This window comes from Phlebotomus papatasi, chromosome 1 (assembly GCF_024763615.1).
Source record: "Phlebotomus papatasi isolate M1 chromosome 1, Ppap_2.1, whole genome shotgun sequence".
Lineage (NCBI taxonomy): Eukaryota > Metazoa > Arthropoda > Insecta > Diptera > Psychodidae > Phlebotomus > Phlebotomus papatasi.
The window spans coordinates 27321571-27346233 of NC_077222.1; the positions used below are offsets into that span (position 1 = coordinate 27321571).

The 24663-nt window shown below is 34.0% G+C and overlaps 2 protein-coding genes across 3 annotated transcripts in view; both read left to right on the forward strand.

Moving 5' to 3' along the window:
• LOC129799562 (orexin/Hypocretin receptor type 1-like) overlaps nt 1-6994 on the forward strand; it is a 158682-nt gene extending 151688 nt beyond the window's left edge. For both annotated transcript variants that reach the window (XM_055843580.1, XM_055843582.1), the window contains exon 10: nt 3547-6994. In XM_055843580.1, the coding sequence (XP_055699555.1) occupies nt 3547-3833 (287 nt within the window). In that variant the 3' untranslated portion in view covers nt 3834-6994. The remainder of the gene's footprint in view (nt 1-3546) is intronic.
• Nucleotides 6995-12028: 5034 nt separating this feature from the next.
• Nucleotides 12029-23252, forward strand: LOC129799817 (arylsulfatase B-like). The gene is made up of 4 exons (XM_055844045.1): nt 12029-12063; nt 15890-15959; nt 20569-21375; nt 22518-23252. Exons 1-4 carry the CDS (start codon nt 12029-12031, stop codon nt 23250-23252), a joined length of 1647 nt encoding a protein of 548 aa, XP_055700020.1.
• The last annotated feature ends 1411 nt before the right edge of the window (nt 23253-24663 follow it).

Here is a 24663-nt window from a genome sequence, read left to right on the forward strand (position 1 = left end):
ATGGTCATCCAGAACCATTTATGTCGAAGAAGACACTTTTTGCAGCGTCATTTTTGACCATCTACTGCTGGGACCAGGAGTGACCCACAATTCTCGCACTTGGACTGTTCGTTAGAGGAACTCAAAGGGTATAATTTGTAGAAGAAACTTTTTTTTGGACATCTTACTTTTTTTTATTCATCGACTTTTGCAAGAATTTTAACATTTTACACGCAAGGAAAAAATTACAAAAATCCTAAAAGAGTGGTTTCTGGAGGGGAAGGATAGACGTTGGGATGAAATTGATGTGATATTTGGATTCCTAGGATCAACTTATGGGGGAGTACTTAGAACATTCCAAGTCGATATCTTCATTAGTTTGTCCAGAAAATGAGATAGAAGGATTTCTGTCATTTTTTTCTATGCGTATAAAATGTTAAAATTCTTGCAAAAGTCGATGAATAAAAAAAAGTAAGATGTCCAAAAAAAAAGTTTCTTCCACAAATTATACCCTTTGAGTTCCTCTAACGAACAGTCCAAGTGCGAGAATTGTGGGTCACTCCTGGTCCCAGCAGTAGATGGTCAAAAATGACGCTGCAAAAAGTGTCTTCTTCGACATAAATGGTTCTGGATGACCACGATTTACCCATAGCCAATTACATATACCAGATTCTGAAAGCTAATGAACCAAGCTTTCCAACAATAGTTCACTCATCCAATTATGTTCATCAGGAGCTGAGATATACCACTCCAAACTTTTTACCTCTTCTACTGACAGAATATATGATCTCATCTAATATAAAAATATGCAATATACAATCTTTGGATATTCTATTTTGTGTTTCTAAAGAAATTTTTGCTGAAAAAAAATAAATTAATATAAAAAATTTTGAAAAAGAAAAGTCATTTCACATAGTTCGAAATTAGTGATTTTTGATCTCAAATATTTTCTTTTCCTGAATATCTGGAGTCTTGAGAAAATTAGGCAAGAATCTTACATCCTTCAATTATGATATCGTGCACAAACCGATAGATTTCAATTAATATAAATAGTCAAAAAAAATTGTTTTTTCCCCGGGTCATATATGACCCTAATGACGCGAAAGAGTTAACCGGTTCATTGCCGATGAAGGCCGATACAGCCAGGTTGAAATTTTCAATACTTTTCCATAAAATCCAAATTTACCGAAATCGGTTGAAAAATAAGCCCTCCAAAGTGGTTGACCTTTGACCTTAAATATTCAAAATAACGAATTTTCCGATCATAGGCATAATGGGCTAAATGTCCGCCTGGACTACCTCTAAAACATATCCGAAAATAATTGAAAAAGCTTGGGCAAATTTTGAGATGAACCAAAAACGCATGGTTTGGGAGGGGATAGAGGTCGGGTGGGGAGATTAAAAAAACGTCGAGAGATATTGTTTTTTTATTGAGGGTCATCGAAGACTAAAAGTCGATATCTCTTACCGTTTAAGCTCCAGAACAGAGACAAGTTGAAAAAAAGACGATTATATAACTGTTCTCTCTTTGAGTTAGAGCAGTAAAAGGGGTGGCAAAGCGTCTTGTCCTTTAGGGAGTGCTTGAACACGTTACTTATGTACTATATCTGAAAAGCACTTTCTCATAATTTACCGTCTTATCGGTTCTTAACCGATTTGAATCGATTCATACATCGCTCAAGATATACTGCAAAATAGTGTAAGAGTACTCATAAAATTGATTATCGGACAAAAGGAGTCACAAAGCTTCCGAGGCTTTGAGAGCTGCTCGAACTCCCGAGAAGGATCTTTCTCTTATATTATTTTTCGCAAATTTTTTGGGTGCATACAAGATTAATATCGAGTTAAATTTGCTTATAAAACATCATAAAACCACCTTGAAGTAAAAAATTATATTTAAAAAGATGGTACCTAAAAAAATCATTAACATTTCAATTAATCAATTGACCAAATCGGGTGAAAATTACGCCCTTTGACTTTGAATAATTCAAGATGACGATTTTCCTGTGAAATGTGTTGAATCATAAAATATTCAGTTGGACTACCTAATACTAGACATGTCCAAAAATGAATGAAATCACCTGGGTAAATTTTGATTAGATAGGATAACCTATTTTTTAGGTTTAGGTTTAGGTTGGGTTAGTTGGCTGGCTGAGGAATGTTGACCTATGGGAGGTTACGGGGAAGTCGATATCCCTTATCGTTTAGAAGCCCAAATGCTGAAAATTTGAAGAAAAAAATGGATTGCGAAAATGAAAACTGATCCTTCTTGGAGTTCGAGTAGTTGAAATTGTTTATCGATTTATAACTGGTTCATTACCGGTTTAGAACCGATTGGAACCGCTTGAAACTTGTCAATTCCAGGACCTTTCGAGAAAACGTGTACGATATTTTACACAAGTTTTCTAAGTTTTATGAACCATATTACACCAAATACAAACTTATTTGTAAGATCTGGAACTCTTTTCATGTTTTATGCTTCTAGATCTAGATCTAGACACACTTACTACTTAAGTCGGAAGATAGATTAACATAATTATAATCAAAATAATGGTTAAATTAAATTGCCATCAGTTTCTGACTAATTTTACTTTCGGATTAAATCGACTAATGGCTTAGTTAGTGGGAAACTGATGGGAATTTAGTCAAATCATTATTTTGATTTTAATAACGTTAAGCCGTCTCTCGGCTTAAGTTGTAAGTGTGCCTAGGGTATTATTCAATTATTTAAGTTTTGTCAATTTGCAATACATTAGGCTAATTAATTTCCTTTTAGCGTTTCACAGTTACAAACCAAAAAGTAACTGGCGCAATAATAACTAAATTAATTGATTAAACTTTTTCCATCATTTTATCAGTTAAGGTGACTCTCGGTTTAACCCTTTAAGGACGAGAAGGTCAAAAATCGAAGGTCAGAAAAAATCATTTTTTCTAAGTTTTTAAAGCAAAATTCAGCTTTAGAAGGCCGTAGGAAAAATTTCGATTTTAGGTCACGGGTGATCCAATCGTCCTTAAAGGGTTAAGCTGTAGATCTGTCTAGAATTCAAAACAGATTCTAAAGGAATATTTGCTCTTATTTGACTATTTTGTCTGTATAAAAAATTATAGAAAGTAAACTTTAGATGTGAAGAAATCATAGGACAAATGTGTACACAAATACAGATTGTAAATACAAATTACTGACTTTTATATCTTTATCCTCTCAAACCAGATTTTTCTAAGCATCTAACTAACTCATCAAAATAAAATAAAGTTAGGCACAGGAAATTAATTTTGGACATATTTGGTGTAAATCCATTCCTGTTCTGGGAAGTTTCTCTAACTTTAAAAATTGTTTTTTTACGCGCGAATTGACTTTGAAAAAGTTTATCAGTCAAAAGAATTTCTATGAACATTGCGGTATTTCCATTACCCTTGAGGCTGTTTGAAAGCTTAAAAGTTTACCCTTACCAAGCAAAGGGGGTGGAGGTTGAATGAATTGGCGGTAAAACTTTCCTCATAATTCACAAATTTGGATAAATTGATTTTCATTGGCGTCAAAAGCCTCAATGCATTGTCTATTTGCAGGAAAGTTCCGGCGTGAATTCAAAAATGCCCTGGAAAAATGTCGTTGCTGTGGTTCTGGGAGAGGACGTGTGGAGGATCGGTCGATGTACCACAGTGCTCATACACCCGGAACACGACTGAATAATGTAAGTCCCAGCTCTAGAAGTAATTACCAATTGGCCAGTGTGCGCGATATTACGCGTCAGCAGACCATTCAGACGTCATTCATTGAGAATGGTCACAATAACCACCATCAGATGCTCCTGGCCACGGACGAGAAGACACCCAGGCGACCATCGCGTCCCTGACGGGAGCGCCTGAAGCTACGTGTCTCATGGGTGGCTAATGGTCGTCTCGTCAGTGTCAATGAATCGTCGCCTCTGGGCTGAGCATCTTAAGGCAACAGTCCCCAAAAAAGCTCTTTCAACACTCCTCCAAAAAGCCACAAACTTATCCTTCCACGTGCTCATAGACAAATCTGAAATGGTAATATGGAGGCGTGTTTGGAGTAAATCATCTGTGAGTAACACAATTTATGGGAACATTGGTAGATTCTTATTCAGACAATTCTTTATATTGCGCACTAAAAGTTTGCGAATTGCAGATGAGAAAATTATACTACATTTTTATTGATGATTCTTCTACATTTTCTCATTTTTTTTTTATCTAATTTTATTAGAACTCATTTTGAGTTATTATTTGGCAGAGTAAGTAAAAAGTTAGATGGAGGTTGGGATGTATTTGGCCAAGGGGTTATATGGAATTGTGAGGTTATGTTGATTCTAACCTAAAAAAATCGATTAACGGTCATTGGTGACTTTAGGGTTATGTTGAATTTGGGCTAATAAAAAGTATGGTCTACACATTTTTGAGGCAGAAATAGTTCCTGATATTCCGTCAGGATTTCTGCTTAGATAACTTTCTAAACATCGAACAGAAATTCTGTCACAATTCTTTGTGTAAAGTGAGGTTATGAGAAACACAAATTACGGGACTTTAAAGCAAACAATGCGATTTGTTGAGCTTTTTATTTTATAATTTTCTATGCCTTAGGACTTTAGGCACTTTAGGAAACCTCACACATAACCTCAATTTTTCTCAAATTTTTCTCAATTTTTTTTTATAAAGTAGATAGATTAAACTGAGATGGGTCTAGACAGCTCTTAACCTTCACGATTCATTTAATTTCTAACTAAAGTACCTCGGCGTCATAACTGTAGATCCCCTGTTTAATGTATCTTTCTTATGACGGCTTCCAAAATTTTGAGGTTAGAATATCAATGTGAGGTTATAGTAAACATAACCTTCAAAAAACTATGAGTAACTTGGATTAAAAGAAGATTCTTCGTAATTATTTTTAAAAATTTATTTATTTGAGAGACAAAGGAATATCGTCGGTTGCGGCTAACTCTGTCGTATCTACATTTCTTGTGTGTCAGCATTTCACGCAAGCGGGGACGTCTGTATTGTAGTTGCTCCGATTGCAGATACAAAACAAATGCAGATACGACAGAGGTAGCCGCAACCGACGAAATACATCCTCTTTTTTAAGTCATCCTTTTTCTTTCAAAAAGTATCTCGTTCTAACCTTAATATATTTATGTAGTTATTTTAGTAGTAATTTTGTATTTTCGAAGTATTTCATTTGACAATAATTACTGTTTTTCTTGGGTTTACAATCATTATTGAATTTGAATTTAGACTTTTTTTAATGAAGTTGTCTTGTCTCTAGTATTTCCGCGCTACCTATAACTTAATTTTACCATTTTTAACTACTTTCTGCGATAAAATAAAATAAAAAAGACACTGAACTGCGACAACTGAATGTACCCCATCGCAGGCCAATATTTTTCTTATTTACTATTATTTTCTTGTGATTTTGTAAATTTTCAGTCAAACAAAATTTAATACTAACCTCAAATTCTTTCTTGAATGAATGTAACATCGCGTTTTTGGAGGTTATACTACATGTAAAACTGTTGATAATGTATTTTATAATACATAGAATTGTTTGAAGAAATCAAAAAATGTTTCTCAAGAACTTGACAAAAGATCGTGCTATTAATCTTGAAAATTTCAAGCTTTAAAGGTCCATCAGCTAATTTTTTTGAGGTTAGGTAATGGATAACCTCAAATTCCAAAATTATTTAAATAAAACATGTTTTGGAATGTATTTTTCGCCTCTTTTGTTATTTAAACGTTATTCCGCCTAACCTGATGGGTTATATTGGAATTCCTAAGCTTCGTAAGATACCAACATAACCTCACATTCGACTATAAACATTTTAATAAATTAGAAAACTCCATCCCTGCAGTAAGCGCACAAATTTTCTTTTTCGTTTTAGAATTTAATATAAAGATCAATAATCTTGAAAAATTGTAATTTAAACTTTTTCAGCTGCAATTAGTGAATTATAGAATTGCGAATGTTTATCAAAAAATTAGTGGAAAAAGAAAATTTTCAAACATTCCCAAGGCGACAAAAATTAAAAAAAAAAGATTATTAGTGCTCAGAAATATTTTCTATCTCTCGTGGCAAATTGCTCACACATCTCTGTATATACGTAAGTAAGACTAATTGAGACTAAACTTTAGCTAGCATAAGGTCCTGACTACAGGAATTAATCCGAAGAATTTTTAAGAATTTTAAAGAAATTCCAATGAATTTACTGATAGATTCTCAAGAATTCTCTATAAAAGGCACTAAAAATTAAACAGTTTTTTGCTAATAGGGGGTTCTAACAATATGCAGGCTTTTCAGAAATGGGAAAAAGAGAAGTATTATTAGAATCCCTGGATATTTTTTTCTTATTTGAAAAAATAAAAAATAAAAATTCCTGAAAACAAATTGGATCAATTAAATTTGGAGCAAAATTTTAGTGATTGAAGAGTATTTTTGTATAAAAATTGCAAAGAAATCTCGTAGTTATAGGTTATAAAAAAATGTATTACTAAAATAATAACTCAAGACACCCTGTAAATTGTATGTATAATAAATAAAATTAAATTTACAGTAGGGGATTTTAGATATTAGGTATAGGCATAAAAGATAAATAAAAAAAGCATTGCTCTCAATGATTTTCACCTTTTTAAAGACTTCCAATTAAATCATTGCGACCAAGAAAAAAAACTCTTTCAGTCTCGAACTTTTCACTTTAACCTCCCATGTAAAGTGTTAATTTTAATTCTTGAAAGAGTAGCACTTTAATGTAATTGTAATAAGGATATTTGAATAAAATTTTATATCTGTTGTTCAAATCACAAAGATAAGAAAAAAAAAGAAACTTTGTATTTTTAATTTGAAGAAGTTGCTCATATCAAAAATTTTAATTTCTGAAAACTGATAGAAAGAAAATATCTGTAAAATTCGTGTTGAAAACACAAAGTTGAAATACTGTGAAGAATCTCTTAATAATATATTATATATTCACTCAGAACAGGATGAGAAAAAAAACTGAATGAGAAAATTGAATGTTGTTTTCAATTTAAATCTCTTTGCCCCTTTCGGCTAAACCAATTCAGGACACGTTATCGAGGTTTTCCAGCAATCCTGCGAAACGCACGGCACGTCGAACAGTCTATCGTAAATTTAATAATGGATCTAAAGTCCTTTCATTACGCGAAATGAAGTTAAATTCCATTAAATTCCGGTGAAAAGTTTTGTGGAAGAATTTTGGTATAACTTTTATGCGAGATATATTATGAATGTTATGTACATATAATTCTAAAAGATTGAATTATTTCGTAATTTAAAGATATATAGTTGACAAAGCAGAAAAGACGCGTAATAACCAAGGTAAGTAGACCTTATAAATTAATATAACAAATCATAAATATTGCTCTATAAGGTACAACACATCGGGAGAGGAAGAAATTGAGAATTTACTAATCGATTTTTATCACTCAAATTAATCTCTACAAAAAAATTAAAGATCTAAAAAAATCAAAAAATTTTCAAAAAAAATCAAATTAACTCAAAAAATTATTTCCAAATCGATTTTTCTTTGTGTTGGTGCCTGTCACGACTATTTGGCGATTTTAGAACACGACGAGAACTTGGAAAAACAGTCGAGACAAGAAACAACACCAAGAAAAGTTGATAATGCAGAAGTACTTGAGAATAGTAAAATGCTAAAAAAATGTTCTGGAGAAAAAACTCCCCTTTCCTTTTTCATTGGAATAGCACCATAATCAATACTTTGAAGTGAAATTAACATGGAATATGGAAGAGCTCATAATTTTGGACAGTTTCTAAATTTGGACACTTTGAGGGTAAAATTGGACACCAAAACAAATGATTAAAATTATGGTTTTTATTCCAAAGTCAACTCATTTTAATGAATGATATGGAAAGTTTCCGGGTTTCTTGTGACATTCTACGGAACAGGAAGAGGTCTTGGTAAGATTGATTCTTGAAATGGAGAACAATGGGCATTCTATAGCTGTCCAAAATTACAACCAAAGTGTCCAAAATTTCAGGCAGAGGGGAAAGTACTCTCCCTTCTAACGTTCATGCCTTCGAATAATGTGAATTTCCTTTTACTTTTCTTAAGAGACTTATATATTTCTATTAAATTTTAGTCAGCTTATCGTTAGTTATTGATAATTACTTGATAATTATGTATGAGTATCTTAGGGAAGATTTAAAAAAATCACATTATCGAAAGCATGAACGTTCGAAGGGCTCTCCGTGTCAATTCATTTTTAAACTTATTAAGACTGATTTTAGTAAAAATAAAGAGTATAAACAGCTTGCCAAATTTCAAAACAACCCTTCTGAAAAGAGAATAACAAAAAAATCAATTAGTATTGAAAATATCGCACTTCAAACTTAGAAAATTGATGCTTATAAGCAGCATGTCCAAAATTATGAGCACTTCGCCTAGTAAAGTGCTAAAAAAAATGTTCAGGAGAAAGATTTCACCTTTCCATTTTTTCATTGGAATAGCACCATATTTAATATTCTAAATGAAATTAACATGGAATACTTAAAATGGTTCTACTAACTAGATTTTTATCGATTCGAATATTCTTTTTTATAGAATTTATATATAAATTCACCAATCTCCAAAGTTTGAAGTGTGATATTAAACAAGTGAGACTCCTAACACCGGTCGGCCCCAAACTTTGCCAAAATGAATTTAGCTACTTCCTAATCACGAATATGTTGATGTTGTGGATGGTTGAAAAAATTTCCCAGCCCAGGTAAGGTAAAATGCCCTCAAGACGACCGGTTCCTCAATTCGACCGGTAGAGTTATTTATTCAATTTATTTATATTTTCACTAATATTTGGCATATGATCTAACATTAATAGGTCAATTATTCCATAAATAAATACGAATCAGTGACAATTTTATAGAAATTCACCATTAAAACAATCAAATATTGACCACCGGTCGATTCGAGGGCACTTTACCTTATTTGAATCTTAATCCTTAACTAAGAAAGATATCGACTTGCAGTGAAAATTGCATCTTGGTGCATTGACACTCTAATAACAAAAAATAATAATGGTGGCACAGCGTTCCATAGAGGAACTTAGGCCTTCCCGCAAGGGGAGATCGGAACATCCATTATTATTTTTTCTTATACAAGTATGGGGTTGTCAGTCCCATGCCCGTGGAATCAAGTGCAGTGAAACTTACTGGATATATTTGAACACCCTATAACGCCCAAACAGTTCAGGGGATTCGAACTCGAATCACTTGCATCATAGAGCGAGTGCTCTACCACTTGACCCATTGAGTGCCCAAGTGCATTGATCCTCTACCTCCCACTCTTTCTTCCGCCATTTCGGAAACCCACCTTTTTTGTTTTCTCAATAACTTAATTTCTATGGCATGGATAGGGCTCAAATTTTAAAATGTTTCAGCTTTGGAGTTTGCATAATTCATATAAGAAGTTTGTAAGTTAAATTAAAGACTCTTTGGGAGCATCTAAACGGGGGGATTTTATTTCGAAACCGCCATTTTGACACGAAAGTCCCCCACTGAGCTTTAGACCGGTGCACTTTTGCCTATCTTTTGGCGCTTAAAAATCTCCCTCTTCGAAAGCTCCATTTGTTTTTGTTCGAATATTTTCACATTTCAGGCGATTTCAATTCATTTTGTTTTTGTTTTTCAAGAGATGTTTTTCTCGTGATCTATTTTCAAAGTTATCAAAAGTCGAAAAGCAAGTGAAATAGGGACACGGTATCGATCCCTTAAATAGAAATAAAGAAATAGTTAAATAGAATAAAGTTGATTTATAGAAAAATAAAAACTTTAAATATTTTCTTAATTTAGCAACAAAATTGGCATAAAATCCTGCGGTAAGACGGTTTAGATATAGAGGATGGGTGCCTCATCTCCTCTTCATTATGAAGTGTTCGTTACCAGGCATAAATATTAACTTTAACAAATTCTTTGCTTGTAAAACACTGTGTGATTGACTTTTGAAACGTTTCGAAATAAAATAGAAAGTCTTCCAGACTATCTATTTTAGTTAGAGCACACTTGGAGAATTTATAACAGAGGATGGAGAAAATTTATCTCAGGCATGAACCACTAGGGGAGATTTCCCGAGACTCACCGTGCATAGCACAGTGGGGTGCATTTCGAAATCCCCCCGTGTAGAAGACGCCTTTATATTCAAAGTTCTAAATTGAGTAGAAGGAAGTGGAGCACCTTTTAATTGGGTCAACTTTGAAAATCGGACGTTTTCTCTTATTTTTAAATAAAACTGAACCTAAATATAAATTTAAATCTACAAACCAATTGCAAAGCTAAATTACAGCATGATAAGGCTCAATTCCATTTAGAAATAAAAGAAATCAATTTTTTTATGCCCTACACACCTATTGCTTTTTCTAAAATACAGTTGTAAGAGGTAAGTGGAAAGACTATTTATACTATTTATATTTTTAAAAAAAAAAGTTCGATATTTTAAAATATTTTAAAAAGCATATTGCCCAACGCGCAATAACTTTTGTTTGTAAACATGTTTTCAAAATTCCCTATGAGCGAGAGCGAAATAACTAGATCTGAGTTTCATTAGCTCTTATTTAAATATCAAAAACATGTTTACAAAACAAAAGTTATTGTGTGCTGGGCATATTACTAAAGGCAAACACAAGTATTATTATAAATAAATTACCTGAAGACGAATTCAGAGAGATAGTTTTAGTGAGATTACAAACCGGCTCGGAACGTCGGAACACCCGCTTAACTATGTCAAACTCGTACTTTTTGTAGGTGATCTACTTCTCCTCCTTGAAATGGCTAACAATCTTTATTTTAATTTTAATAGAACTTGACAAAAAAAACTTGACTTCCGTCGTTTTTCTCATATCCAGAGCAAATTAGTTTTTTTTTAGACTATACTACATGTAAAGATTTCTTTTTAAATATAATTAAACTGCAACATACTTATTTTTATTATTTTTTTATATACATTTCTAAAGAAGTACATCAGTGCTAAATTAATTGTAATAACATTTTCAGGTTTAGCGGTGTGGTACTTTTGGCAAAAATGAAAAGAAATTTGATATAAAAAATGTGCAATGGCTCCAAAACAATCTAAATAAAAAGATTTAAGAATTAAATTCAAAATATAAAGTCAGATAAAGAAGCAAATTAGGGTAGAGTCAGCCCTTTTGGCCATGTAAGCACTTTTGGCCACCTAAAGTAAAATCACATTGTAAGGTAATTATGAGTTTATTTAGAACAGGAAAATGGGTCTTATTTCGTGGCCTCTAATTTAACGATTCAGAAAACCATATTTGATTTTGTATCGACTTGATTAATTCAATGGTATTGAAAAAAATTCGCGACAAGGTAAACAATGACTTAAAAAGCATGGGACCCTTAAGAAACTTGTTAATGTTAAGAGAAATTGTTTTGCATTAGGGGAAAGGCTCATAATTTTGTCCAGTTTCTTATTTTGGGCACTTTGAGGATAAAATTGGACACTAAAAATAAATTGATTAAAATGATGGATTTTTATTCCAATATTTGATGAATAATGAATTCTATCTAAATATTTGTTCTTTTTGGAAGATTTTAAAACCTAATACGTTAAATTTTGAATATGATTTGAGTTGAAATTGCTGTACAATCAAGTACCTGGACAAATTGGTGTCCCGTGAGTGGCTGAAGTGGCTGGATATATGTGGCAGTGGTCTGAAAATATACCTGGACAAATTGGTGTCCCGTGAGTGGCTGAAGTGGCTGGATATATGTGGCAGTGGTCTGAAAATATACCTGGACAAATTGGTGTCCCGTGAGTGGCTGAAGTGGCTGGATATATGTGGCAGTGGTCTGAAAATATACCTGGACAAATTGGTGTCCCGTGAGTGGCTGAAGTGGCTGGATATATGTGGCAGTGGTCTGAAAATATACCTGGACAAATTGGTGTCCCGTGAGTGGCTGAAGTGGCTGGATATATGTGGCAGTGGTCTGAAAATATACCTGGACAAATTGGTGTCCCGTGAGTGGCTGAATCTGGGTCGGAGGAATCAAAAAATGTACAATCAAGTACCTGGACAAATTGGTGTCCCGTGAGTGGCTGAAGTGGCTGGATATATGTGGCAGTGGTCTGAAAATATACCTGGACAAATTGGTGTCCCGTGAGTGGCTGAAGTGGCTGGATATATGTGGCAGTGGTCTGAAAATATACCTGGACAAATTGGTGTCCCGTGAGTGGCTGAAGTGGCTGGATATATGTGGCAGTGGTCTGAAAATATACCTGGACAAATTGGTGTCCCGTGAGTGGCTGAAGTGGCTGGATATATGTGGCAGTGGTCTGAAAATATACCTGGACAAATTGGTGTCCCGTGAGTGGCTGAAGTGGCTGGATATATGTGGCAGTGGTCTGAAAATATACCTGGACAAATTGGTGTCCCGTGAGTGGCTGAAGTGGCTGGATATATGTGGCAGTGGTCTGAAAATATACCTGGACAAATTGGTGTCCCGTGAGTGGCTGAATCTGGGTCGGAGGAATCAAAAAATGTACAATCAAGTACCTGGACAAATTGGTGTCCCGTGAGTGGCTGAAGTGGCTGGATATATGTGGCAGTGGTCTGAAAATATACCTGGACAAATTGGTGTCCCGTGAGTGGCTGAAGTGGCTGGATATATGTGGCAGTGGTCTGAAAATATACCTGGACAAATTGGTGTCCCGTGAGTGGCTGAAGTGGCTGGATATATGTGGCAGTGGTCTGAAAATATACCTGGACAAATTGGTGTCCCGTGAGTGGCTGAAGTGGCTGGATATATGTGGCAGTGGTCTGAAAATATACCTGGACAAATTGGTGTCCCGTGAGTGGCTGAAGTGGCTGGATATATGTGGCAGTGGTCTGAAAATATACCTGGACAAATTGGTGTCCCGTGAGTGGCTGAATCTGGGTCGGAGGAATCAAAAAATGTACAATCAAGTACCTGGACAAATTGGTGTCCCGTGAGTGGCTGAAGTGGCTGGATATATGTGGCAGTGGTCTGAAAATATACCTGGACAAATTGGTGTCCCGTGAGTGGCTGAAGTGGCTGGATATATGTGGCAGTGGTCTGAAAATATACCTGGACAAATTGGTGTCCCGTGAGTGGCTGAAGTGGCTGGATATATGTGGCAGTGGTCTGAAAATATACCTGGACAAATTGGTGTCCCGTGAGTGGCTGAAGTGGCTGGATATATGTGGCAGTGGTCTGAAAATATACCTGGACAAATTGGTGTCCCGTGAGTGGCTGAAGTGGCTGGATATATGTGGCAGTGGTCTGAAAATATACCTGGACAAATTGGTGTCCCGTGAGTGGCTGAATCTGGGTCGGAGGAATCAAAAAATCCTCAAACAGTTGATGGAGAATTCTCCTTGGGGTGACCTTCACTACCACGTTTTCTTGTGCCAATTGCACGCGGCGGACTTCTTCTTTCACCTTCCCAATCAAAGTAGAGGCTTGCTCTTAAATGGACTGTTTGGACTCAGCGGTTGACGTGATAAACCCTCTCAATAATGGTGATTACTCACTAACAACTCGATGAGGCTTTTAATTCACTTTTTATTAGAAAAAATCACAATTTGATGCACTTCGATGGGGATTCCTTGACAGCTTAACGAAAAGTGACGGCTAAAAAATTCTCGTTGTTCTTCGTTCGTAGACACAGTCGGTTTCTATGTTTTTTTTGTGCACTGTAGGTTGGGACATTTTTGGCGCAATTGCTCAGTGCAGGAAATTGCGCCAACAATTGCTTTGTTGAAAATTCAGTGTGAGCTATTGCTTACGAGAAATATGACAGAACTTCGTGTTTACTTCAGTCTTATTTAGCTGTGGTGAAGTACTAACAAAGTTTGTTCGCTTTTTTTGAGTGATATTATTGAATATTTATTGAATATTGTGTTGATTCACGTTAATGGCAATTTGTACATTTGACCTGAAGTGAGATTTGCCTTGTGAATTAAATTTTTCGTGTGAAAAATGGGAAATTTTTTAAGACATTTATCAATGAGGTGATACTCCTTATTTTGGACAGGTGTTTTCCTCACGAAATTTAGTGAAATTTTAGCTCTTGTGATGACTAGGTTGGACAAATTCCTGGAGAAACAAAAGAGCATCAACTCTACGAAAGAAATGTAGCGAGAAAAGCCTTGAAAGGCTCTCGGAAAGGCCAGGGAATGAGCGAATCCGCACGTACTTGGAGTACCGAAGTCAACTCACTTTAATGAATGATATGGAAAGTTTCCGGGCTTCTTGTGACATTCTGCGTTTCCCTTACATGAACAGGAACACGACTTGGTGATACTGGTTCATGAAATGAAGAACAATTGGCATCCTGTAGAGGCGGATTAGCTGTCCAAATTAATAACCAAGTTGGCCAAAATAAGAGCCAAATTCACCTCTACATATCAATTATTTTTTAAACGTATTAAAACTAATTTTAGTAAAAATAAGACGATAAATAGCTTGCTAAGTTTCTAAACAACCCTTCTGAAAAGAGAGTAACAAAAAAAGTCAATTAGTATCGAAAATATCGCACTTCAAACTTGGAACATCGATGCTTATAAGCAGACTGGGCAAAATTATGAGCCCTTACCCTATTTCATATTTTTGATGAAAATATTTGATGTTATTCAATGAAAGTCCATTTCTTAATTAACTAAATTTTCTTGTGATATCATCCTTAATAAGATTTTCTAACAAATTAAATGAAAATCGTATGTGGCTAAAAGAGCTTATTTTTTTCGGCTGTGTAAGTACTTTAGGCCATTAATTTTCCCATACATTTTACACGTGGCGCACCTCGAGGATTTCAATAAAAACAATCGTGACTTTTGACTTATTTTTACATCAAATATAAAATGTGCAAAAAGTCGTTTAAAATACTCTAATAATCACATAAAATTGGTGTTAAATAAGAATAGAACTTGTGCTGTGTATTTGTGAAAGTTTTTCGAGAGCTATTTCTTCTATTATTTTATAAAAATTCTATTGGAAACAAGTGGCCAAAAGTGCTTACACACAATGGCCAAAAGTGCTTACAAAGTGGCCAAAAGTACCGAAACATGAATAATTGCATAAAATGAATTTTTCACTGAAATATCCAAAAAAATTATAGGAATTCTCTTGGATTATTAGGAAGAAACGGCTTTAAGGTATCTTTGTACAAAATTTCATTTTATTAAAATAAAGATTATAAAAATTACAAGCACATGAAACCTTAAAGTAGCCAAAAGTACTGACTCCACCCTTAGCGTAATTAGAAATAATGATTTATTCTACAAAGGGAAACTCTGCAAAGTTGCACAAAAAAGTCATTTTTTATTATTTTTAATGAAAGTAAAAATAAAAATTTCAAAATATTTCTGGTGAAATATGAACCTGCAGGAATATTCAATTGATTTTATCGATAAGAAAACTCAAAAAGAATTTGAATGGCCGAGAATTTGAATGAATTTAAATTATTTTAGAAAGTGTTTATAATTTATTAGGTATTTTTGCTACCTGTCTGAATATTTCTTTATCCAATTCATATTTTAATATATTCCGAGGTAGCTCACATTAATAAATTTTAGCCATAATAAAATAATCAGCAAACTACTATATTATATTGCTATAACATTGATTTTTCTTTTACCGGATTGTACCATCACACATTAATAATTCCCATGCAGAGTTTTATCATTGTTAGCATATTCTTAGCTTGTTTTATTTGTATTTTTATTAAGTCGGATTTGGTGAGTTTTATTTTATTTTTAATATTCGTATAAAACTGGATCTTTTGTGAATTTCTCGTTAGTTAAATGTGTGCTCTTGAGACGAAAACTCACAGAAGATCACAGTGCATGTAGTCATGACATTTAAAATTACTTTTGCCATTTTAATTTTATTTAGAATACAATGTGAAAATGCAGCAAGTGTTCAGAATAAACCCAATTTAGTGATAATCATGGCAGATGATTTAGTGAGTGTTACTATTTTCTTTCCAAATCTTGGGACAGTTTGGGAAATCTAAGAATCGATTCCTAACCATGTACTACGTATTGTACGATGTCCTACGATAATATTTGAGGATTTGAGTGACACTTTAATGATTATTCGATTATTACAAAATTAATATAAAGAATATTGTGTGCAATTTATATGTATTAATATTTTCCATAATTTTAGATCTTCCAAACCCTTGTTTACTGTACAAGTGGCTATTTTTTTAATTATCTTAGAAATATTAATAAAAAAGTGACATTTGTGAATAGTTTATGTTGCATGACACTCAGATAATGATAATAAGATGATAATTTAGCATAAAAATCAATTTCGAAAAATGTTCTTAAATTCATCTGTGCAAAATTTAGCTTTTGCAAAGAATATGAGTCAAATACTCAGAAATTTTAAGTTTCTAGTGAAGTTTTCTAAAATTAAAAGTTGCATATTGCTCTAAAAGAACATGTCTTTCCTTAAAATATTCAATACTTAAAACCATGCAAATTCTCTCCCGTTATATTAGCTGAGATTTTGTGGTCCGAGGTGAAATCCGACCTGATCAGGTCGAGCCCTAATTATGGATTTACACGTTTTAATACTCATACATCACGAATATCAAATGCGCTAAAAATCCATTTTCATGGATGTCTTGTCAAAAATTGAATTTTTAAATGGCCATATCTCTGCTTCTCAGAATTTGAAAAATTTTAGTGCTTCGGAAAGCTCTCATTAAATACTGCTACCGCTATAACTCTTCTAAAACCAGAGGGGCAATTCACAAAAATATCCAGACAAAATTTTGACTGGTTACTGCCTGTTTTCTGTGAAGCGAATTTCGCCATCCAGTAAAAAGGTGCGTCTCCTCGCTAAAAATGTAGGGTGTATGTACATGTGTACAAGGTTTCAGGTCTTGTACCTGCTAGAATTTCAGGATGTATCCAGACAATTTTACCCTCTAGCCCGAGACCGGAGGGTACAATTTTTTTTGCCAAAATCTTATGAAAAAATTATTTAGTTGCATTATTTTATTTAAATAAAGATGCCCAGGCATGAAAATTATAAGAAATTTGAGGGTTTTAAAATTTTATAAAGGTTTAAATACTCCATGCGTTCTGAAAAAAAAAATAGATTTTGTGAAAGTTCAGCGATTAATGGAATTATTATTAAGGATTAAGAGTTTCAGATTTTTTTTATTGCTGAATTTTCATACGATTCGTTTCGGCCCTAAATTTCCGTCAAGCTAAGACTTCTACAATGATCCAAAGAAATTATTTTTAATATCTATTTAAAAGTTGAATTAAATAATAATAAATTAAAAATTAATATAAATTAACCCTCTAAGGATCACCACGTATCAATCAATGCACGCATCAAAAATATCATATTTCTAGCGTCTTAAGTAATATTTACCACGTTTATGTGCAAAATGTATAAAAACTTTATTATCAGAATAAATACAGTTTTTGCGATTCTACTCTTGAGAGGTAATTAGTCTTTACAGACTTACAATATCTATCATAATTATCATAAGATAAATATGACGACAACTTTCTTAATACCCAAATAATTTTATAATCTTTTAATGTTGAAATTGTATTTAGAATTTAAAAGGAATTCAAAGTGATTTTGGGAAAAATGATTGAAAGTATAAACACGGTGATGACCTTTGTTCTTTCTTCTCCTTTATTCTCTCATACGACGTTTCGGAGGCAGATTTCCTCCTTCCTCAGGTCTACAAATGCATTTTTAACAAATTTTGGACAATTTTTGAAATATATTTTTACAAACAATAATAACAATCTTAAAAAACACTTATACGGAAAATTCGGGAGAAAAATGTCACAATCTTTCGTTACCACCACTTGCACCACAGACTTCTCCAGTAACTCGACCATTGGCTTTCCCACCAAGAATGAATCAGCTGATCGATGTCAGCTGTCATCACAGCTGTAGAAGGTGTCTCGGCAGTCGAAATGGATGAAATTGGCTCGACGCGATTCTTTACCCCCAAAATTCAACTCACAATCGAATTTTCACGCATTCCGAGTTGCAAGCACCCCGAGTTGCACGCATTTCGAGGTCACCTGTGAAGAATCTCAGCTACCATAAGCTTATCTGGGCTTATCACTGGTTTTACTATCTCGTAACAAATTTCCATTCTTTTTAAACTTTTTTAATAAAGGTTATAATTCTAATCCCTATTTGATAGACAGGTTAAGAAAAAGCATTGCTACATTGAAGAGAAACTCAGACTTATGACTTTTCTCCACACACAATTTTCTTTTGGTCGGTCGTCTTTATAAAGAAGAGAACCTTAGCATTAAACCAACCGCAATTTTTATATAGGGTGGCGGCATTACTTATGGCCAGTCTATACTTGTGGCCACTTCGTAGATATCTTCAATTTTTTCCCCCAAATTAATTTCGAAGAACCACAAAAATAGGAATATTTGATGTGCTATCATTGAATGAATCTTTTAAACTGATTTACTTTTATATTTCAGTAGAATTTTAATAATTTTTGCGGGAATTATTTCACTAATACGGCAGATGGTCAAATATACGTCAAATCGTTAAGAAATTTCCTAACGATCTCATAATTTTTAATGACTAAATTTTATATCTTCAATCAAAAATATACAGTACTATTTTTCAAAACTTGTTTTCTTAGTAATTATATTTACATTTACCACTTGATTTTTATGATTTTTTAAACAAAAAATGTAAAATAAAGACAAGGCCATAAGTTATGACCTATTTGATAAGATTATTAACTTGTGGCCACAGAATTTCACGTGTGGCGCCATCACAGATATTTGGTTTAGCGAGTTGACAGTTGTTGTATTTTGATTCAGTGAATTTGAGTTTTCCAGCAAAAATTTAATAAAGTTTAAGGTAAGTGTTGAAATTATAACATAAAATTGATTATAAAAGAGTAATATGTAGATCTTGTTGATTTTTTCAATAAACCTGCATTTTGTTGTAAATAACCTAACTTTTTCTCTTATATCCCTCTTAGGACAATGCAAAATACGAATAAAGCCCTATTATTGAACTCAAAGGATGCAAAAAGTATTGAGAAGCATTGAGAATGGAGTGATCACGACTAGTATTCCTGTCATTTCAGCTGTACCCCAATCCCCACACAAACTCTGTATTAAAATCCCCGGAAATTCTCCGGGAGAAACATTTGATCACGGATGCTTTCATAGCCCCCAAAAGAGAACAAACAGAGGAGGATATCCTGAGGTGGGTTCTTCATGCAACCAAACGTGGCTATTCCATCACGAAAGACAGGTTGGATTACTGGTCACTGTGCGCAGAATCAATGTTAGTAGTCTGCTACTATTATGAGTAAAATGTTTAAAAAAAACTATGAAAAACTTGTTAAGAAAAATAAGAAAAACCTATGAAAGTGTTTAAAATGCTTTTCTTTTCTTTTATAATAAAATTATTTCATTACTAAGTTTGTTTTATATCATTTAAAATTGTGGCCATAAGTTATTCTACGAATGGCCATAAGTTCGTAAAAGAGGTCACAAGTTATGAATATTACATGGTTGGGAAAACTACATATTTTCTGGGGTTTCAGGGATTTTCCTAGGAAATTCATTTGAATATATCGAAAGAAACTACATGAAAGAAATTACACTTAAAATTTTGCTTTAATTGGTCAAAAAGATCAACAGCTATAGGCAGATATGTCCTTAATGTGGCCATAAGTAATGCCTGCACCCTATACCTATTCCAACCATACCCGGTCAAATTGGCCGCTGTTGAAAGGAAAAGGTTATCAAAGGCTACACTATCGCCTCATTATAGTCTTTTGGATGTTTTAGAGAGTCTTCTAGAGGCCATTTCATCCATTCACAATAACACAAAGGTTATCAGAATATTCTAGGTGCCTAGCTGGAAGAAATTCTTCCCTTCTCTCCAAATTCTTACCATGCGGTGGAAGGAAGGGTCTGTCGCTTTTCTCTAAAGCATCCAAGACTGAAAGGGCACGATGGTGTAGTGTGTAGTCTTTGATAAATCAATACCGATCAAATTGACCGATCATGGTAGGTTGAGCACATGAAAAAAATTTCTCGAAATTAAAAGCAAATACTCAAAAATATATCACATGGACATATTGAGAAAAGTCATGAAGATAGTGGCATTTGAACATTTAAGTCTACGTAAATATTAGAAATATGTTCAAAAGGTCAATTTGACCGGGCTCGGTACACTGAGAGAAATCCGAAAAAGTTAAAATAACATTCCGGAAATGTTAATTTTACCCTGCATTATTTATCCGAAATCGGTTTAATATTATGCTTTTTAGGTGTATTATGGGTTAAAGTTACCCTTTTTTATGTTAATTTTACACTTAAGATGGTATAAAATTAACATTAAAAAATGTTGATATATTTTTACACCTAAAAAGTGTTAAAACTATGAGGAAAAAAAGTTAATTGCACTCTCTTTTTTTCTCAGTATAGGTGTAGTGTTAGGAATAGGCAGGGTAATTTGAGTTTTGAAAAATAAAAGAACTCCCATAGTGATTTCCCTTAAAAATTCAAGCAGTAAGTATCATCCTTTATTTAAAGGGATCCCATGATATAAGTCTGAGAGGAAGTAATGAGATTCTGACACCAAATATCGATGCCCTAGGCTATCAAGGAACTATCTTCAATCATCACTATACCTGTGCTATGTGTACACCTACAAGAGCAGCTTTGCTAACTGGAAAATATCCTATTCACATGGGAATGCAGCATTATGTACTGCGAACAGGTGAACCCAGAGGTCTTCCGCTGAATGAAAAACTTCTCCCTGAGTACCTCAAAGAAGTTGGGTACAAGACCCATATCATAGGAAAGTGGCATCTTGGCTTTGCCAAGAAGTCATTTATTCCCACGAACAGGGGTTTTGAATCCCATATAGGATATTTGGGGGCTTTTATTGATTACTTTGATAGTACCGTAAGGTTCAATAATTCACCATTTTCCCCTGGATTTGATTTTCGACGCAATGAAAGTGTCTACAGAGACAGAGTTGGAGAATATTTAACAGATGTTTTGACTGATGAGGCATCGAAGATCATTAGGGGTCATGATCCATTGCAAGGACCTCTATTTCTTTACTTGTCCCACCAAGCTCCTCATGCTGCAAATGATGATGATCCTCTTCAGACTACCTCAGAGGACATTGAGAAAATGCAACATATCCAAGATCCAAAGAGAAGAGCATATGCTGCAATGGTCAGAGCCTTAGATCGATCTGTTGGAAGGGTCATACGAGTCCTAGAGGAGAAGGAAATGCTGAAAAATACAGTTATTTTGTTCTTCTCAGACAATGGAGGTCCAACTCTAGGGCTATACAACAATCGTGCATTCAATTATCCACTGAGAGGGGTAAGTTAATTATGACGATTATGACCATTCCTATATTGATTGACTCCACTGTGTGTTGCGATGATTTCCATTTAGACAAGACTTATAGTGCAATTCCAATTAAGAATTTACATGGCTTTTAATAACTTAACTGTTCTCAAGTGCTTCTGTATAAGCGATTTTTCTTTTGTATTGATTGCTGTCACGACTGTTTGGTGGTTTTAGAACACGACAAGGATTGGGAAAAACAGTCGGGACAGGAACCAACTCAAAAAAAGTCGATAATGCAAAAGAACCTGAGAACAGTACAGTGCTAAAAAATGTTCATTTTTCATTGGAACAGCACCATTATATGGGGTTTGAGACCTAGGGCCTTTAACCACATGGCTTAACTTCTCTAAATTCTCATCAGTCAAGATTCAAAAAATATGGCAGGATTGGATTATTAAAGAAAAATTACCCATTCTGAAAAGAAACGACAAAATTGGTTGCTATTTAGAATTTTAGAATCTTCGGAAACTGGGCTAAACCTCACGTCTGGGGAAGGTTTAGGCTGAGTTAATAGGTTCTCGTTCATATGTAGGACGCAATATTTTTATGAGATTAAATTATATTCCTTAATTTGCTTTGAAACTTTTATGGGAAAAAAACTCGGGAGATCAACAATTGTTGATGCACGGAAGTTTGATAAAATCGTTCTAGGGTAAGTGTGCCAAATTCCGGCCAGCTTACAATTCCGGCCACCTTTTTTGTTCCTCGAATTTCCATGAATTTTTAGTTTTTACATACTCTAGAGATTATACAATGCAATAGAATGACAAAAAATGTCGCTTCGACGAGCAAGATGATCTGAAAAAGACATTGAAAAATTTCTGGAAGGGCAAAGAACTATGAGAATGAAAGTGGCCGAAATAGGGCACTAAAGCTATGTTCACATTTTTATTCATTTTAAAATGTATTAAGAATGATTTTAAAGTAAATAAAGACGATAAACGGTTTACAAGGTTCCAAGCAACACTCCTTAAGAAGAAAGAATTAAAAAATCAATTTTTATTAAAAATATTACATTTCAAAGTTGAGACTTTGGCGCTTGCATGCAACTATGCCGAAATTTGGCACACTTACCCTATATTAATACATTGCTTATCTCGATGCAATTGTAGCAAAAAAATGGTCCTTGGGAAGGAAGTTTTCGAGGAACGGCAATCCTTTGGAGTCCATTACTGAGAAAACGACACTACGTCTCTAAGCATTTGATACACATTACTGATTGGCTACCAACATTTGCCAATTTAGCAGGGGCTACATCCTACAAATACAAAAAGCTCGATGGGTACGACATTTGGTTGACTGCATCTAATAATCTGCCACCAATTCGAAGAGAAATCTTGCACAATATTAATCCAATTGATGGATATTCCTCATTTTACCGAGATGGTTGGAAATATGTTAATGGAACGACTTTGGCTGGTCAATACGACTCTTGGCTGGGAAATATATCTCAAGAAAGCTTTCCTGAAAATTTAAATTACCCCGAACTTGTGATGAACAGCGATGTGTGGCAGACTCTTAATCCCTTTGCTGCAAAGATATTAAAGACAAAGGACATTGAGGCGATTAGGAAAAATACAAAGATCAAATGCGGAAAGAGAATTCCATTTTCAAGAACTTGTGAGCCACTTAAAGCCCCCTGTCTCTTCTATCTGACGAAAGATCCTTGCGAAATTAGCAATTTGGCGCACTTTCGACCAGTTAGAATGCAGGTGATAAAAGAGAGGCTGGAGCATTACGAAAAATCTTCAATACCTCCAAGCAATTTACCACCCGACCCAGAGAGTGATCCAGCGTTAAATGATTACTTGTGGACTTGGTGGTTGGAGAAGGATGACAAACGGTAAGTCAAAAGCTGTTACAAACCTGTAGATTATCACAAAACTGGGTAATTTTTTGACATAACCAGTTTCTGTACAAACTAAAAAATAGTGTCAATTATTTTGTTAAATCTATAAAAAAAAACATCAAAAACATTTTTGATTAAGAAGCAATAGGAATAGGGGAAGCGCTCATAATTTTGGACAGTTTGAGGGTAAAATTGGACACTAAAAATAAATTGATTAAAATTATGGATTTTCTTCCAATATTTAATAAATATAATAAATTAGGGTACGTGTATCAAAATTCGGCCAGCTTGTAATTCCGCCCAGTTTATTTCTTCCTCGAATTTCCATGAATTTTTATTTTTTGCATACTCTGCGAAGGGACTCTTCCACCGTTTAGTCCTGGAGGTTGGAATCAACGCTAATACGGCGCTGAATGTATCGGTAGGGGGTAAAAAGACGAAATGAGAAGAAAATAAATTGAATTGAATTGAAAAATACATTGAAAGAATTCCAGAAGGGCAAGGAACTATGAGAATGAAGGTGGCCGAAATATGCCACCAAAGCTATGTCTACATTTTTATTCATTTTAAAATGAATCAAGAATGATTTAAAAGTAAATAGGGACAAGAAACTGTCTACAAAGTTCCAAAGAACACTCCTTTAGGAGAAGTAATAAAAAAATCACTTTGAATTTAAAATATTACATTTCAAACTTTAAACCTTGACGCTTGCATTACCTTAACATCCTAATATTTGTTCTTTTTGGAAGAATTTGTGAATTACATTTATCGTGTGAAGAATAGGAAATTTTCTCAAAGATTCACCGGTGAGGTTATACTTCTTATTTTGGACAGGTGTTTTTTTCTCGAAATGTTGTAAAGTTTTAGCTTTTGTGATGAATAGGTTGTATAAATGCCTAGACAAATCAGGAAATATCATCTCTACGAACAAGATGCAGTGAGAAAAGCCTTAAAAGGGCCCTAGAAAGGCCAGGGAATGCGCGAATCCGCGCGTACTTGGAGAATAAATGGCATCCTATTGAGACAGATTGGTTGTCCAGAATTAAAAGCAAAGTGTCCAAATTTATAACCATGGTGTCCAAAATTAGAATCAAATTTACGTCTACATATCAATTCATTTTAAAAGATAAATTATGGTAAACAAAGACGACAAACAATTTGCCAAATTTATAACCAACCTTTCTGAAAAGAGAGTAACAAAAACATTCAATTAGTATTTTCAATATCGCACTTCAAACTTAAAACATTGATGCTGCACCCTGTCCAAAATTATGAGTAGTTCCTCTAATACTTTTTTAAAAACAAATGGATTTTGCTCTTTAGGAATAGTATCTCTCATTTGTTATTTGTAATACATTTTTTTTAATATCTGTGAAAATATAGTTTAGGAAAATCCTCATGTTTTTTCA

Coding starts and splice junctions, on each gene's coding strand:
- LOC129799817 (XM_055844045.1), top strand. CDS start 12,029: ATGTACAATCAAGTACCTGGACAAATTGGTGTCCC. Junction 12,064..15,889: donor CCTGGACAAATTGGTGTCCC/GTGAGTGGCTGA, acceptor AATTTTATTTAG/AATACAATGTGAAAATGCAG. Junction 15,960..20,568: donor TAATCATGGCAGATGATTTA/GTGAGTGTTACT, acceptor CTTTATTTAAAG/GGATCCCATGATATAAGTCT.